The sequence below is a fragment of the Delphinus delphis genome, chromosome 8, assembly GCF_949987515.2.
Source record: "Delphinus delphis chromosome 8, mDelDel1.2, whole genome shotgun sequence".
Taxonomy (NCBI): domain Eukaryota; kingdom Metazoa; phylum Chordata; class Mammalia; order Artiodactyla; family Delphinidae; genus Delphinus; species Delphinus delphis.
Window position 1 is genome coordinate 60,969,829 of NC_082690.1, and position 17,993 is coordinate 60,987,821.

The 17,993-nt window shown below is 45.8% G+C and overlaps 1 protein-coding gene across 8 annotated transcripts in view; it reads left to right on the plus strand.

Annotated features, from left to right (window-relative positions):
- NUMA1 (nuclear mitotic apparatus protein 1) overlaps positions 1–17,993 on the plus strand; it is a 73,042-nt gene that overhangs the window by 38,264 nt on the left and 16,785 nt on the right. For all 8 annotated transcript variants that reach the window (XM_060018348.1, XM_060018347.1, XM_060018349.1 and 5 more), the window contains exons 2-7: positions 3,725–3,798; positions 9,088–9,173; positions 13,685–13,764; positions 15,064–15,146; positions 15,740–15,820; positions 17,138–17,225. In XM_060018348.1, the coding sequence (XP_059874331.1) occupies positions 3,757–3,798; positions 9,088–9,173; positions 13,685–13,764; positions 15,064–15,146; positions 15,740–15,820; positions 17,138–17,225 (460 nt within the window). In that variant the 5' untranslated portion in view covers positions 3,725–3,756. The remainder of the gene's footprint in view (positions 1–3,724; positions 3,799–9,087; positions 9,174–13,684; positions 13,765–15,063; positions 15,147–15,739; positions 15,821–17,137; positions 17,226–17,993) is intronic.

A 17,993-nucleotide genomic window follows, 5' to 3' on the forward strand; every position in this document is an offset into this window, starting at 1 on the left:
AAACTGAAGCTTTTCCAGAACAGACCCCAGAGCTCAGCAACCTGACCCTCCAGTCCTGGTCCTTGCATCTGAGCAGGTGGTTTGCATTAGCTTCAGCCCTGGTACAAAACCAGGACTAGGTTTTAACTCTTTAAGACCCAGAGAGGGTACAGGCCAGGTGCCAGCGTATCTCTTGAGTGTCAAGTTCCTTGTCCTGATATATCTTCTCTGGAAACATATAGGGGTTACTGTAAATGTGGGAATTGATCCTGATGTGAGGGAGTTATAGTATGTCAGTTTTGAAAATGTAAAGAGGTTGCAAGGGCTTTAGTTTATAAGGCAGCTGCTTCTGTGTCTTGGTTCCTTCTTGAGCCCAGAGAAAAGAGAGGGTGCCTTCTCTTCTGGGGCACTTCTTTTCAAAGAAAGAGGTAGGTAGGAACTCTGAAGGTGTCCACAGAGGGCCTGCATTTTGAGATTTTGTTTGTTGATCGGGGGTGGTGGGGGTGAGGAGTTGCCTGTTTGAGTTGGGGGTGAATCTTAGCAGACCCTTCTGTGAAATGGTTCCAGGCTACAATTGCGGGGATCTGTTTTTCAGTCACCATCACCCAGTCTTCTGGGTGGGGCCTGCCTCAGATTTCAGGGGGAGGGTGTGGAGGATGGTGCTCTGGCTGGGATCCCTAGGTTCCAAGCCAAGGCCTGCTTAAAGTTGTAGTCCCCGTGCCGAGGACTAGCTGTGCCACTGGCTTCAGTCATTCATTACCTGGAGAAGAGTGAAGGGCTGGGCTGCCCTAAAAGCCCTGAAAGTGTCCTGTCTCTGGGAAAGTGCCCCTCTATGGGATTTGAGCTGATAAGGTCTTGCCTCATGTTGAGTATTGGATTCTGCCTGTTCCTGTGCCTGGGGAGCACAGAAGAAGGCATTTGGCCTTGACACCAGTTTTAGACAGGCTCCCCTGGGAGGATGTAAGGGTTGTATGTTTTGCCTCTGAGATAAAGGGGAGAGGTTCGTCGGGTCATTTTTAGCAACACAGCTGTGGAATCTCTCAGAGGGGGCAAGATCTACCTTCGGTTGCAAATAAAATTTGACTGCAGTTTTGGGCCTCACCAAAAGGATAACAAGTCTAGAGGCAGCAGTGGGGATGACAGGGAGGTAATCTGGGCCTCATTTCCCTTGTTTCTGAGTTGCTCAGACCTTACTGCCCCCCCACCCCCACCCCCGGCAAAGAAGCCCCAGTAGAGCATTTGGACATTTCTGCCTTCACTCCAAGGGCCAAGCATGGTCCTTCTAACTTTAGGTCGGCCAACCACCAGAAAAGCCTTTTTGCAGTGCAGTAGTTGAGACTTATCTGCCTTAATCCTACCTAGGGAGCAAGGCAGTCAGTGCCCACAGATAGGCCATGCTGGATGAAAATCATCCAAAACTGAGGAAAACATAGGCCCCTTAGCTTCTCTGCCGTCCTGAGAACTCCCTTAATCACTTCACTTGCTTTTGCCAAAGCCTAGGTGAATTGGCTCATTTCCAAGATTGTGATGTTTGTATGACAGGTGGAATCACCTTGGGTTTTGCAGGGTCAGGAAGCAATTAATTATAATTAGCATTTAGTTATATTTAGCATTTACTTATTTTCTTCTATTATTTCATGCTTCCGTATGTTTTCTAAAATTAATTTATTTTTGGCTGCGTTGGGTCTTCGTTGCTGCCTGCGGGCTTTCTGTAGCTGCGGTGAGCAGGGGCTACTCTTCGTTGCGGTGCTTGGGCTTCTCATTGCAGTGGCTTCCCTTGTTGCAGAGCGCGGGCTCGAGGCGCATGCGTGGGCTTCAGTAGTTGTGGCTCGTGGGCTGTAGAGCGCAGGCTCAGTAGTTGTGCACAGGCTTAGTTGCTCAGTGGCATGTGGGATCTTCCTAGACCAGGGCTCGAACCTGTGTCGCCTGCATTGGCAGGCAGATTCTTAACCACTGCGCCACCAGGGAAGTCCACTTCTTTTTTTTTTAATAAATGTATTTTATTTTATTTTGGCTGTGTTGGGTCTTTGTTGCTGCACGCAGGCTTTTCTGTGGTTGTGGCGAGCGGGGACTACTCTTCATTGTGGTGTGCAGGCTTCTCATTGTGGTGGCTTCTCTTGTTGGGAGCATGGGCTCTAGGCACACAGGCTTCAGTAGTTGTGGCACATGGGCTCAGTAGTTGTGGCTCATGGGCTCTAGAGCGCAGGCTCAGTAGTTGTGGCGCATGGTCTTAGTTGTTCTGTGGCATGTGGGATCTTCCCAGACCAGAGCTTGAATCCGTGCCTCCTGCATTGGCAGGCGGATTCTTAAGCACTGCGCCACCAGGGAAGCCCCGGGAAGTCCGCTTCTCGTATGTTTACCTTTACTCCTCACCATGCTGTAAGCCCCTCAAAGCAGGGACCATGTCATTGTCTCCCATTTCCCACGAAGCTTCCAGCACAGGATGAACATATGTAAGGACTAAGAAAATAACCTTTTTGGTTGGTTGGTAAAGCAGAGTACACTTGCATAGGAAGGCCTCAAGAGATGATGGGTAGTGGATTATCAGATTTACGTTTCTCTTTCCCCTATTATTTCCTCACTATTAGACAGTGAGCACCTTATGGACAAGAATGGTGTCTTTCTTATCCCCAGCACTTTGTATTCAGAAAGTACTTAGCAAATGTTGGTTCCACAGAACCCACACCTTGGAGATGCTGATATGTGGGGAGAGTTATAGGTGATGTGGCTCTTACCACTCTTGTTTCTCCTTCTACTGGAGTAGTGACAAACTTAGCACACCTGTGGCAGTAGTAGGCAGGTGGTGGGGCTGATTACTCCCAGGAAGATTTGTGGGAATTATGGGGGCCTGCTAAGAGGTGTTGGGGAATATTTAGTCACCATGTCCGTGGTCTCTTGAGCAGGTTAGCAGGCAGATGGCTGATTCCCACTGGGAAGGGAAATTGGGGTAAGAATACCAGGACCCAGTACCTAATCGTTCATTAAATGTCCCATGGGATCTCCCCCAGAATTGGATTTGGCTTCATCCAGTCTCCCATTTGAAATATGTCTTTGACATTTTTGTGGGGGGTATAAAAATCCAGAATTTGAAGTGGTTTCCCCCAAGGACTTGGTTATTGTTTATTAGGTAGACTTTGGGTACCTGCAGAAAGAGCCAGAAATCAACCTTTTAGCTTAAGAACAGTGATCATTTATTGAATACGTACTGTGTGCCAGGCACTGTGCTGTTTGCTATATCTGCTTTATCTTGAAGCATCACATAACCCAGAGAGGTTTTTGCAGGTCCCATTTTGCAGATGAGGAAACTGAGACTAAAAGAAGTTATGCTACTTGTCCAAGGTCACAAGACCATGGTCACATGGAATCAACATTCACACCTAGGTGTGTCTGAAAAACCATGTTTGTTCCATGTTTTAAGGGCACCACCATGCCAAAGAGTAGGGTTGAAGTCCAGCTTTGAATGTTGTATTTTCTAAGGGACAGAGAGATTGTGTGTAGATCTTGTGGACATTGAATTAAATGCAGGGTTCTTTATTGTCAGCTGTGACACAGTAAGTTTTATAGTAATTTTGATGTGTACTCTGAGCTTTCTAAAAACTCCCATGGTCCCTTGGTAGATTAAGTGCCAAGTGAAGAGTGACTTATTTAAGTGTTCAGAGCTGGTAAGTGAAACCATTTCCCCCCTCTTCCTTCATCGTGGATATCTGATATAATTAACTGTACTGCCTCTTCTCTTGGGTTCCAGGTGCATCAGGGTGACTGTCTGGTTTCAGCAAGATGACGCTGCATGCCACCCGGGCAGCTGCACTCCTCTCTTGGGTGAGTGGTCTTCCTCTCCTTTGTATGCCAGACTTTTCCAGGAGACTTGGGAGAGGTGAGAGAGGAGTTTTCTAGGAGTCAGGGCTATGTAGAGTCTTCTCCTCTCCAGACAAAGGAAATAAGTTTTCTTTTGCCTTTCCCCTTAGTTTTTAACTTTTATTATTTTCAGTGATGTTGCTGCTGACATGTGATCCACAACTTGTGTAGCTTAGAAAAGGCTTCTCTGAGGTATATTATTCCTTTTTGGTCATGGGAAGGGTGGCTGCAGAGCAGCATGGAAACCCATTTTTTGTGCATTTCCTTGTGCATGTTTCTGAAAAAGCATTGACACTGAATTTCAGTGGCATGTAGGGACTTTGGTCTTGAAAGGCCTTTAATCTCAGGGCAAGGTTCTCCTGGCTCTCCTTACCATGTTTCTGTGAGCTTCCATTGTCCTCTTGGTGCCTTCTTGATTACTTCACCAAAATTCTTCTGCTAGGTCTTTTCATATACTTCTGCCCAAGACAATGGCAAATGAAAGAATAATGCTGAGCATTGGGAACTACAGAGAAACAGAAGAGGCCACGGAGTGTAACGATGACACGCATGGGCCTTAGAGTCAGACAGCCCAGCTTAGAATCATTGTTCTAGCCTGTGTGACCCAAGACAAGTTACTTAGTCTCTCAGCACCTCATTTTTAAAATGGAAAGAAAAAAATTTTTTTAATATATTCTAAAAATAAAATAATAATCATTATTGTGAGGATAATAAGATAATGTCTGTAAAAAGCACTTAAATATTAAAATATTGCCTGGGCGACTTCCCTGGCAGTGCAGTGGTTAAGACTCTGCACTTCCACTGCCGGCAGCACGGGTTTGATCCCTGGTTGGGGAACTAAGATTCCACATGCTGCACAGAGCAGCCAAAAAATAAATAAATAAAAAAATAAAATATTGCCTGGGCATGCTATTTGGTAAAGGGTATTTTAGTAGTCACCCTGACTATTGACCAATCAGGGCCAATTAAAGAGCCAGCTTCAAGAAAGAATTATAGAATCCTTAAAGGAAATGAATTTTTAATTTCCAAGGAGGGTAGGGGTTTAATAAAACAGGGTCTTTAATTACTGTCAAATCTGTAGTCAGGAAGTATGTATTTAGCATACAAAATGTGCATCCTTAGTCTTCAGTTTCTGAAATAGATGCAAACTTTAGTTGTACAGTTTTAAATGGTTGTTTTATATTTATGTTTTATATTTACATTTCAGTGTTTTATGTCTGTATTAGAAACATTATCTCTTCTTCCCCAGGAGAAGGCTGGTTGGGTTGTGTCTCTGTGTCTAGTTCAGTAGATTAACTGAATATTAGGGGATCGTTTAGCCACGTTGTTTTAAGTTTATCAGTTTATTTATTTTGGTCCTAGGCTTGTTTTTATAGTGACTACTACCTTTACAGAGAAAAACAGAAACAAGACTAGTTTTATTTAACAGCAGATACTTGTATACTTTTCTCAAAAATCACAATGAACATGCATTAATATATTAAAATATAGTTAGATATAATCTTTAAGTTTAAACAAAAGTTAGGCAGCTAAAGTGGGTTTTATGACACTGTAGCAACATGGAATAATGCTTGGTAGCCAGAAGAGTGGCATAGAACACATGCGTGTGACGATCACAACTGTGATTTTTTTAAAAAATGACTTAGGAAAAAAGACTAGAAAGAAATATATCAAAATGCTGAAAGTGGGCTTCCCTAGTGGCACAGTGGTTGGGAGTCCACCTGCCGATGCAGGGGACACGGGTTCGTGCCCCGGTCCGGGAAGATCCCACATGGCACGGAGCAGCTGGGCCCGTGAGCCATGGCCGCTGAGCCTGTGTGTCCAGAGCCTATGCTCTGCAGCAGGAGAGGCCACAATAGTGAGAGGCCCGCGTACCGCAAAAAAAAAATGCTGAAAGTGCATGTATTAAAATACTAGTGAGTGGAGTTTTTCTGTTTTCCAAATTTTCAGTAATTTACTTTCTAATGTAAAAATTATATTTTATTTAACTTAAAGTATGGCTTGAAATTATTCTGTACCCAGCAATTTGATGAGTATATTGTTTTTTTTTTGTTTTTTCTTTTGGTACGGGGGCCTCTCACTGTTGTGGCCTCTCCCGTTGCGGAGCACAGGCTCTGGACGCGCAGGCTCAGCGGCCATGGCTCACGGGCCCAGCCGCTCCGCGGCATGTGGGATCCTCCCTGACCGGGGCATGAGCCCGTGACCCCTGCATCAGCAGGCGGGCTCTCAACCACTGCGCCACCAGGGAAGCCCCTTGATGAGTATATTGTTATAGGGAATATAGGGAACTTTAAGATTCAACAACCTTTGGGACTTCCCTGGTGGCGAAGTTGTTAAGAATCCGCCTGCCAATGCAGGGGACACGGGTTTGAGCCCTGGTCCGGGAAGATCCCACGTGCTGCGGAGCAACTAAGCCCGTGCGCCACAACTCCTGAGCCTGCGCTCTAGAGCCCACGAGCTGCAGCTATTGAGCGTTCCTGCCCTAGAGCCCATGCCCCACAACAAGAGAAGCCACTGCAATGAATGGTCCACGCACCGCAATGAAGAGTATCCCCCACTCGCCGCAGCTAGAGAAAGCCCACATGCAGCAACGAAGACCCAACACAGCCAAAAACAAATAAATAAATTTATTTAAAAAAAAAAATTCAGGCGCCTTAAATGACCCGGAAAGCCTTACAGGCACTTATTCAGTGAGCTTGGTCCTCTCTCACGTTTTATACCCTGACTAGAGATAAAGGAGCTTCTTCACTTCTTCAACTTTTAAATGATTTATCATTTGAGAGCAAAATAATGCACAGGAAGAAAATACATTTTTATATCCATGAAAGAAACTATTGCTGGATTATTACTTAATTGGTATGAGATGAATCCAGATTCCTTAAGTGACTTTAAATCAGCTAACTGGTACGATTTTTTTCAATCTTGTTAGCGAACGAGCATTCACAGCCCTTGAATGTTTTACCTAGATTGCAGATATTAAAAGAAGATGGTTTTTGGATGCTTAAGTCATGCAGTCTCTTCATTTTCAGCAGGTGGAAAGGGACCTTGGCCTGGAATATTCAGTCTTCTTAGAAAATTTACACTGGCCTTTTCTAATTAGATTAAGCACCCCCCCAAAGGTGGTATAAATTATTATCTTTAAGAGTCCAGTGAGAAGGTCGTATTTTATATTCTGCACTTAAATTTTTTTTTTTACTTTCAACCTATTTTTTAAAAAAATTTTTTAGTAAATTTATTTATTTTTGGCTGCATTGGGTCTTCGTTGCTGCGTGCAGGCTTTCTCTAGTTGCAGCGAGCAGGGGCTACTCTTCTTTGCGGTGCACGGGCTCCTCATTGCGGTGGCTTCTCTTGTTGTGGTGCATGGGCTTCAGTAGTTGTGACACGTGGGCTTAGTAGTTGTGGCTTGCAAGGTCTAGAGTGCAGGCTCAGTAGTTCTGGCTCCCAGGCTTAGTTGCTCCGCGGCATGTGGGATCTTCCTGGACCAGGGATCGAACCCATGTCCCCTGCTTTGGCAGGCAGATTCTTAACCACCGCGCCACCAGGCAAGTCCCTCAACCTATTTTAATTTAGATTTATCTAGAAGTTTTTCTAATATAAAATTATTTAATGGAAATAAGTACTATCATTTCTGTAGCTGAATCACTGATTTTTTTTTTTAAGCCTCTTGATCCTCCAGTGCAGTCAGCTAATTTAACTGTTAAGAAGTAGAAGTGTTGCTGGATCTACTTCATAACCATAATAGTGCTTTGCATTTAGTACTTTTATTTCGTAATGTGTTCTTGCATTCACAATCCCATTTGAACACACACTGGTCTTTTAAGGTAGATAAGTTTGACAAGTGAGAAAACAGTCACAGAAAGAAACAAAGTTGATAAACAAAGGTTCCTGGCAAGTTAGTGGAGGAGCTGGACTCAAAAATCCTTGTCTGGGGGCCCCCAGCCCAGTGCCTGTTGAAGAGCACATTTAAGTGGGAGGGACACATTAGGGGTAAGGGATTAACAGATACAGAACTACTACACATAAATAGATAAGCAACAAGGATATACGGTATAGCACAGGGAATTATACCCATTATCTTGTAATAACCTATAATGGAGGGTAATCTGCAAAAATACTGAATCACTATGAAACTAACAGGTTATTGTAAATCAGCTATACTTCAATTAAAAAAATAAAGAGCACATTTATAAATAGAATCTACTCGTTTGTGCATAACCACTATGCTGAAGTTTTAAAAAATAACTTGTAAAGCAGGATAAGTCTCCCTTCTCCCTCAGTCTTGCATATGTGATTGATTGACTTAGCAGACCCTTCCTTCTTAATAAGGTACTACAAAGGTGAACTTCAGCCCGGGCTTCTGAACTTGGTACCTGTGGAATTTATGAGGTTTTCCTATAGAAGTCCGCCATATATGCTTGTTGAATAACCTGTGTACCTGCTTCATTTGCATGTGACTGCTGGTGAACTTTCTAGTGGGAAAGACTGATTTAGATGAATGTCTGCCTGAAGGCAAGGAAAGGGAGAGGCCATTGGATATTGACGAGTTTTTCTTTGGGGTTCCTAGCTTTTCTTTCCCTTCCTTCTTCTTCTTATCTTGTTGCCTCATCATTTCTCCCTGCCTCAGCTGAAGTTTCATGTCTAGAAAGAATTTTAAAATGCATCAATCACAAGATTTTATATCTGTGGGAGTATATAAAATATATGTAGTATATAATGTAAATTTTGAGTAGACGCAAAATTCAAATTTGAAGAGCTGTAACATTCTGTAAATTTTAGCTGTAAAAATTTGAGCTACGAAGGTTTATAATGTAACCATTCAAGACATACAAAGCGCTAGAGTATAAAAAGCCTTTTTCCTACCTCAACTCCCAACCATCAAGTTCCTCTCTTCAGAGGCAGTGGTGGTTTGATTTTCTTCTAGAAACTATCAGTATTCTTGTAGAACCATTTTATGCCTAATTATATTTAAAGTACACCCCAAGTGCTGGAACATTCTGGGAGAATTTAAGCTCTTATTTAGTTGAAGCCAAAGGAAGGACTGTGATGGCGGCCTTCAGGTGGCTGTTAGTGGATGAGCTGGAAGTTAAAAGTCCTAGAATCACCTGTTCTCTCATTCCTTTCGTTACAACTATAGGCAGTTGGAACAAACAGAATTGTCAACACCTGGGGAAGGGAGTGGAACTCCACCCCCCTCCCTCCCGGGGCTTCTGGCACTTATGACGGTTTCACCAGGCTCTTCCCTTTGCCTCGCAGGTGAACAGTCTGCACGTGGCTGACCCCGTGGAGGCCGTGCTGCAGCTCCAGGACTGCAGCGTCTTCCTCAGGATCATTGACAGCATGTGAGTTTGTGCCACATCCCTCTCCAGCCTCTCAAGTGAAGCTGCATGCTGGGGTGGGGACTGCATTTGTTTCCTTGTTGACAGCTGTGACCAGAAAGCACCGCAGGACTGGGATGTCTAGGCCAGTGTGGGCCCCAGAGGCAAAACACATGACCTCGTTCTCCAGTCATTGTGTGTCTTTATGAGAGAGGTTTCACTCTTTCGCAGAAGAGCCTCCAAGTCTCCGTGTTCTCACAGTGTTCCGGGAGCCTGCTCCGGGGCTCCGTCCTCTGTCTCAATGGGAGTCTTCTACAGCCCTCTTTTCGTGACTCATCCTTATCTCACAAGCCCTCTTTGCAACCTGTAGGCCCAGGAAGAAGAAACGGGAAGCTTTTAAACTTGAGGGAAGTAAGCAGCGCCTAAAAATCTCTAATTTGTTAGCACAGCACAGACATGCCCCTCTCTAACCCATTATAGCATTCCCGGGGTTTTCACCTGCCTCATTAACTTGCTTTGTGAGGTCGATTAGCATTAGATAAGCTGCTTGTCATGTAGCCAGGATTTTAGTTTAGGCCTTTAAATTTTATATCTGTGTCTTTAGCACATTTCCTTTGAACTTCACCATTATCTGGGAAATGAGTGGAGTGGGGCCTCCTCCTCATACCTTACCTTTCTGGAACCCAGCAAAGATGGGTCAAGCTGTAACCTACATTTATCTTTTGAAAGCTCATGTGGTTCACAGCTTTTCCTGTATCCTCAACTTTTAGCAATTATGAAGGGCAAAACTGACAAACTTCTTACTTCTTTGTGCTATGGGCAAAAGTAGGGGCCAGCCATGATATAAGGAATTGGGGGGACAGTGGAGAGGACCGACCCTCCCTGTTTAAAGGGAAGCACAATAGACGGGAGGTCCCTCAGACCAAGATCTGAAGTGTCGAGGTGTTTGTGTTTCACACACAGCAGGTAGGAACTGGTGTTGGGGATTCAGCATCTCTGTGAAGCAGGTTCATAGGCAGCAGCTCATTGACAGGAAAGAAGGTAGAACTGAGCTTGTCAAAGGCAGGATCTGGGTCTAATTCATCTTCGGGTCCTCCATACCTAGCTTAGCACAGTGCAGTGATTAGGTTTTAATTAATGTTTGTTGGTGAAAATGAGTGAATGAAAATGTAGTTGATATTCTCTTATCAGCAAAGTCTAGTGGGGCTGAGTGCCCCCATGACAGATGGGTTTTCTAGAGTGTTTTTTTTTTTAATCTTTTGAGATTTACATTGATAATGGGGTGTCCAATATGATTTCTTAAAAGTCCGTGTGGCTCTAACCATCCCACCTACCTTAGTGAAAGAAGTCACTGTATTCTTATTTTGATACAGACACTACCATTTTCTTTCTTTTTTTTCTTCCTGCCGCACAGCGTAGCTTGCGGGTTCTTAGTTCCCTGACCAAGGATAGAATCCGGGCCCTGGCAGTGAAAATGCCTAGTGCTAACCACTGGACCGCCAGGGAATGCCTGGACACTCCCGGTTTCTTTCCCGGTTACCCAGACAGGCCATTTCAACATCATCTTGAATTCCTCCTTCACCTGGGCACGGATTTCTAATTGGTCACCATCCTCTCAGTGTGTCCTTTAGAAGATTTCTCACGTCCCTTCCTCTGCCTCATTCTGGATGCCAGGGCCTGGAGACTTCGTTCTTCTCTAAACTGTCCTTATTCCAGGGTGTTCCTGTGCCTGTGATCTCAGGGCTCTCGTTGTGATGCTCCACAGCTGATGGACCTCAGCGGCGCTTCCTTGCCAGGAGATTGAAATATAAAATCTGCAGCTTGGTATTCAGAGCTTTCATCAGGGGCCCTCCCAGTCTTGTTTCCTACTCATTTCTACCTCCATACCCCACTCCTTTTTTTTTTTGATCCTGTAGAATCTCCTAAATTCTGACTTTTGTTAATTGTGTCTTTATGGTACTACTTAACTTGTTCTTCCCCTTGTTGCCTATAAACTGGTAATTAGATCTTAAACTTAATTGGCTTAAGATTTTTTTCAAGGATACTATATAGATGGAGTTGTGCACTACCTATAAATCATCATTTTGCCACTCCTAATGAAAATCATCATTTTGCAAACCCTAATGAAAGTAGTAGGGCTAGGCAACAACTAACATCAATGGCCAGTAAAACTGTTAGGCTGGCAATACCTAACCTACAATTTAACATCACTAAAGGATGATATGCCTTGTTGTAACACACAGTAGGGTGCAGCATGCTTTTTTTGGACTTAAGAATGGATCAAGGAGCTTTTGCTTTTGAGGAGATAAATTTCCTTGGCCTGATGACAAGAGCAGTAGATGTGTCCAGGGGTGAGGATGTATGTCCTTGGTGTAGCCATTGTAGGTTTATGACCCTGTGGGAAATTTTCATAAGGAGGGTCAAAAATTCAAGATGCCCATTTTCCAAGTTGTTTTCTAAGGTGCTGCCTGAGCTTTAGACTAGAAGAGACTTGTGGGGGGAGGGGTGGGGGAGAGAGAGAGAATGTGTGTGTGTGTTGGATGGAGGGGCTATTGAAATCCCAGGTTAACCCTGATTTCCATCTCAAATCCAGGATGATTCAGACCAGCTTCCTTTGGGAAAACAGACGTTCTTGGTGAACGTGTTCTGGCTGATTCATTTGTGATGCTCCTACTGTTGCTAACTGAAATCAGACACCTAGTTCTCAGGGGAAGGCAGTGGAGGATGGCAGGGTTGGTGGCAGATAGAAGCTGTGGGAATCGAACAAAAGCTTGTTCCTTGGCCACTTGGCCTTCTCTCTGGGAGAATTCTTTGGGCTCCACCCCTCTGATAAGTTTCCCTTTCTATTTTCCTGTGCGTGGTGAATAGCCTAAAGCAAAAAGGCTGTCCCATTTCTTTGATATCTATGAGGCTTGCATAGCAAAGTTTAGTGGAGGCATTTTTCCAGAAAGCTTAAAGCTCTGACATTTGTCTTACTGACATTGACCTCTGCTCTTCCCAGTAAAAAGTATTCCTCATCTGTCAGTCAGCCCATATGTACTCAGCACCTGCTGTATTCCTAGCTTTCAGCTCACAAAGAGCGGTCAGTTATAAATGATGCACCTGTATCCGTGAGTACTGTAGGAATTCCTGAGAAGGAGAGGGGAGACGTGACTAGCAGTGGTTCTGCTTGGCTTCCTGCCAGAGATGAGACTTGAGTGCCGTCTTAAAGGATGGGCTGGATTTCCCCAGGACTAGTGTTTTCCAAAGCATGTTCCGTGCACCTGTACTTATCCCAGGGGCTCAGTGGGGGAAAGAAGAGGTTTGTGGTCAGATAGGTTTAGGAAATAATGCGTATTTATACCTTCTTTAGAAAATGTTCAGTTTGGTTTAACCCAGTATTTCTCAAACATTTAGCCCAAGTACCCTGTTTATTTTTATCCAATGGAATACACTTAGGTAAATTACTACTCTGTGCTGAGGGCAAAGAGAGTCACAACAGTCCAGATTGTGGGTGGGTAGGGAAGATGGCTCTTTCAGGAGTCTGTGAGGAGATTAGCATCTATAAAAGACTTTGTAGGTGTCCCTAGTCACAGACCAGCTACCCAAAGTGCTTCCTGTGGGGGGTTCACTTGGAAGAAGCCTTTGTAATCCCGTGGGAGCTGGAGGGAGCTACTCTCATGGTCTTGCCTAGGATGCTTCTTGTGCTTTGCAGGATGTCTGGCACTGGAGGATTCTAGAGTCTGCCCTGCCCTCCAGAAAGTTGATTGAAACTTAGAGATTCGGGTTCTGAAGAACAGGAGGCTTTTCAATCAGTGTCTTCAGCCATAGCCTAGATAGAAAAGTCAGCTTTCTAACTTGAAGTAAGGGTAGTCCCTTCCAAAAATGAAACTGCACTTAGCCTGAGGGGCCGGGGTCAAGGGGCCAGGGCAGTGTGAGAGCGCCCCCTGCTGCCTCCCTGCCCTCATTGCTCTCCACACTTGGCTTGCCTTTCCACTTAAACAAACACAAGCACCGCAAAGGCCACAAATGGAAAGTGATTGTCCCTTGGCCTGGCCTCTTGGAGGCCACCTCAGCCTTCAGTGTGTGGTGAACTTTGCCCTGTAACTTCAGAGCCTCGTTCCCTCCTGTTCTTTCAGTTTTTAGATCTGTTTTTCCCTTTCCATAGTCCTCTCTGACTCGTACTCTAGCCACATTCGCAGGCATCCTGATGTTTTACACTTGAGCTGTTGAAGGCTATCAGTCCTAGCTTGCCAGTCATCTGTGCTGCCTCCATCGCCTCTCGACCCCCTTCCCACAGAGCTTTTTGATATTCACAAATGCCATCTTTTCCAGGAGGACCTCATGCCTCAAGTCCCCACTTCTCAACCACGACACAGTTCCTTCTGGCTAAATGGTGTCTTGGTATCTTCTCCCCTGCCTCCAATGTCTGGTCTGGTTCTCCCCCAGATCCAGCACAGATCCAACCTGAAGGGATGGGAAGGTGGTATGTAATGCGGTAGCAAGGAGGGAAGGATTGCTAAGTACTCTGGTTCTAATACTTGCTCTTTTTCTAGCCATGGCACTGACGAAGGGCAGCAGATCCTGCAGCAGCCGGTGCCAGAGAGACTGGAATTTGTGTGCAGTTTTCTGCAGAGTAAGCACTTTTCTTATCTAGCTGGGAAGGAGCTGCTTCCTCAGCTCCTGGGACTTGGGTATCTGGACCTGGAAGAACCAGGTCCCAGGTATCTGGGGGAGCAAAGGCTTGAGGCTGCCCACTCTGTACCACCAAGATGAGTACAACTGGGGCGGCTTCCCTGGGCCTGGTGATGCCTGCACCAGTTGGGGAGGAGTGTCCCTGCAGTCCCAGAGCCCATTTCGGGATCCAGGTAGAGCCAGAGGGTCGGTTTTGGGGACTCATCACCTTGGGCTCCCATTCCTCCCACTGCAAGGAGACAGAAGGATCCATGTTACCCTCTTCCCCTTGCAAGAAAAACATTTTCCCCTGATAACATTGAATTAATTGCTTAGGTGATAGGTATAGGGGCACAGGCAGGTTAAGGTTGAAATCTTGGCCCTTCTACTCTACTGTTTGTGTGACCTTTCTGGACATGGGTTCCCTGTCTTTAAAATGAAGATCATAGTAATTGCTCTTAAGGTTGATGGATAGAGTAAATAACACATGCGGGACTTCCCCGGTGGTCCAGTGGTTAGGACTCCGCGCTCCCAATGCAGGGGACCTGGGTTCAATCCCTGGTCAGGGAACTAGATCCCGCATGCCGCAACGAAGATCCCGCATGCCGCAGCTAAGACCCGGTGCAGCCAAATAAATAAATGAATGAGTGAATGAATATTAAAAAAAATAACACATGCAAAGCTTCTAGCACAGCACTTGTCAATTCTCCTCCCTCATATAGCTGTGGACAGAGTCCTCATCTTTGACACGGGAGCTATCTACCATCCCCACCTCAAGAGAATTATAAGAAAGGTGATAATGGATTTAGATAAAGCAGGGTGTTAGTAATTGAGCCCTGCCCCTCTGGCAGCATAAGAACCAGGTGTCCCAGCCCTGGTCTGACTCAGCTGCAGGTGGGCTTCCTCTGCAGCCGCAGTTGGAATGAGACTCTTGAGTGACCTGGAATCTCTGGGCTCCTCCTCTGTGGTGCTGAGTGGGAGTTGGTGCGTGGGTAGGTGAGTGCAATGTCAGGCCCCAGAGCTGCTGTGAATTCCAGGCTCCTTTCTTCTTTAACTATCCCTGTAGTCCTTGGACCAATCCAGGATAGAACTAACTTCAGGTGGAAACGTGTATGTTGGGCGAGAGGGGACCTAGGAATAAGGAGCCCTGCATCTCCTGGTCCCACCAGCCATTCTGCTCCTCTGACTGTGAGGTGTTCTGATGATCTCAGAGATGGTCCCCAGGAAATTCACCGTGTTTTCTACATTGTTGTCATTACAGAAAACCGAAAACATCCCTCTTCTCCAGAACGCCTGGTGTCAGTGCAGAAGGTGATGGAGGGATCAGAGCTGGAACTTGCCAAGGTACCCGTGGAATACCAGACTGGTCTGGGGGGAGGGTGGCACCAGAGGGGCCTGCAGAGGGGCCTTTTCTTAACCCAGAAGAAGTGGTGGGGCTTTATTTCTGGGCCTCGTGGAGGTAGGCGGTAGGTCCAGGCAGCTACCTAGTGAGGCAGAGGCTGATTCAGCCAAGAATTTTAGGAGCCCACCTTTATGACAGGGAGGTTGACTAGATCATTACTGTGGCCTCAATGGAGACCTGGCAGGAATCAGGCCTCACCCAGCTGTCGTCACACTTTTCTTTTTAGCTCAGTCCACTTCATTCCCTCTTCTGTTTCTGGGTGCTGGCCTATAGGTGATGCCTTAAGCTTCATACCCAGGGTTCCATGAGTCCAGGAATTTAGTTATGCAGGAATTCTGGCACCTGGCTTTTTGCAGAGTGAGCACTGAGTCCTCAATCAAGTGATTCCTGATGCAGTTAAGGGCAGCGGCCTGGGGCTGCTGAATTCTAGGAGCTTTGGAAGGGTCTCAGAATAGCTCAGAGTCCCCAGAGTGGGGCAGGGGTGGGGAGCGAGAAGAGAACCCTGCTCAGTGATTGCCTCCTGTTTGGCTTCTAGATGACCATGCTGCTCTTATACCACTCCTCCATGAGCTCCAGAAGTCCCAGGGACTGGGAACAATTTGAATACAAGATTCAGGTAAGGCCTTGTGCCTCCACCCCACCCAGCAGGTCTTGCCTGTGTTTTATCTCATTCCAGTTGTTTTTCTTTAAACAGCATATGTTGTTCTTTTTAAAAATTATGTTATAGTAGTTATAGCCATTCATTATAGAAAGTCTGGAAGATATTGAAAAGCACAAAGAAGGAAGTACCAGTTGCCAGTAATCTCATTCTCAGCAATAACTGCTAACTTTTAAAGGATATACTTCCAAGTCCTTTTCATGTACGTAAATTTAACTGTACCCTTACCTGAACTGTTTGGATAATACATAGAAATTATTCTTTCTCTGTGTATGTGTTCCCGTATGTACGTGTGTGTGTTTTACACAAACTGTCACTCCATTTCTTCCTCCTTTCCTCTGGTAGGAAGGATTAGTGAGAATGTCTTTGTCCGCCATGACAGTCTAGCTCAGAGCGGTTACGTCCTCTCCCCTGCTCTGCATGGTCCCTAAGTGAAGAGTTGGTGCGTCTGTTTCATTAGAGAGGGAATTGACCTGGTTTCCAGGAACTACCTGCCATATGGGTCCTGATGTTTTCCTTGCTTCCTATATGAGCAGCTGTCCTTTATTTTCCAGAGCAGAAGCAGCTGGGATGCCACAGTGGGTAATGTAGGTGACTGGTGGGGCAGTGTCCAGAGAGCTGTGGCCTTTCACGTGGTGGTAGAAATGTTGAGTCATCCCATCTCGTACTCACTTAGCTCATGGCTCGTCTCTGGGGTTGGGGGTTGTAGTGGCGTGGGAGGCATGGGTGGCTCCTTCCTTTCTTTAACCTTTTCTTTGCTCCAAGCTGATCATAGACCTGGTAGAAACAAATTCTAAAGGAATAAGGAACTACAGAGATGGCCAGGAAAATCAGATAAACTCTGTAGCTTTGGAATTCAAACAGAGAAGGCAAGATTATACCTGCTGGTGGCTAAGCTTTGGATGAGCCCTGGAGGAGTTCTCACTCAGACAAAGAACAACAGTGAGGTCAGCTGGAAGAGGCCAACAGGGTTATGTATGAAAGCTTTCTGACTGCATTACTTTGCTTGCCCATTCTCATCTCATGGTCAGGAGCAAAGTCAGTTTGGACCTCTGTCTCACCCTGGGTACGTCTTTAGGGGAGAAGAGGGGCTGGGGACAAGTAGGGTGACCATGTCTCTGGTGGAGTGTTCTTGGCTGGACCATGGGTCTTCAGGTCTGAGAGGAAGAATGGGCTCCAGCAGGCTCCTAGGGCTGGCACGGCCAGGATGGTGCCCTCCATCCCTTCGGGCCTCCCGAACACCTAAATGATGCTCTTTCTCTGTCTGTGGTCCAGGCTGAGTTAGCTGTCATTCTCAAATTTGTGCTGGACCATGAGGATGGGCTAAACCTGAATGAGGACTCAGAGAACTTCTTACAGAAAGGTAAGTTGGGATCACTCCCAAGGATCCTCTCTTTTCTGAGCTGGGGAGTGCTAGGATGCTGAGTTGTCAGGAAGTGCAGTGGGGATTTGCCCCAACACAAGTCACAGAGTTGGTGCTTAGGAAACGTGTGTAAGGGGGTAAGTTGATTTCTGGGCCATCTTGCCATCATCCCAGTTCCCACAGAGCTCCTTCTTGCGCCTGGCAGCAGCTAAGCAGAACATTTATAAGTGATCATGTTTGCTGTGGGTTCTCCTTGATTACCCGCCCCCGCTCCCCTCACACACACACACTTCTTTTTTTGTTTTTTGTAGTTTAAACAGTCATTACTCTAGGTTTATAAGCTGGGAGTACACAGTCTTAGAAAATTGTTTTTCCTACATAATGCCCGTGTTCTAGGTGGGAAGGCAGATACATAAACCAGAATGTATGATAAGGAATAAGTGCTAGAACAGGGAGATATCGAATCTACCAAGTGTCTTGCTGGAAGTACATCAGAGAGAGTGAGAGTGCTGCCTGTTTGGAAGAGCCGTCTGACAGCAACAGGGTGTAAGGTGTGGGTCTAGGCACGTTCATCCAGCCACTGAATTGGATGTTCCTTGTGTTCAGGTTCCTCGTCAGCTCTTCAGGTGGAGATGTTGCAGATGTGAGTCTAGAATGCAGGAGAGGGCTCTGGGCCAGGCTGTGGGCTTGCAAGTCTGTGTATGGATGGCCATTGAAGCCTTGGGCACCGTGGGCAGAGCACACGGGCCCCATCAGAGCTCTGGGGCT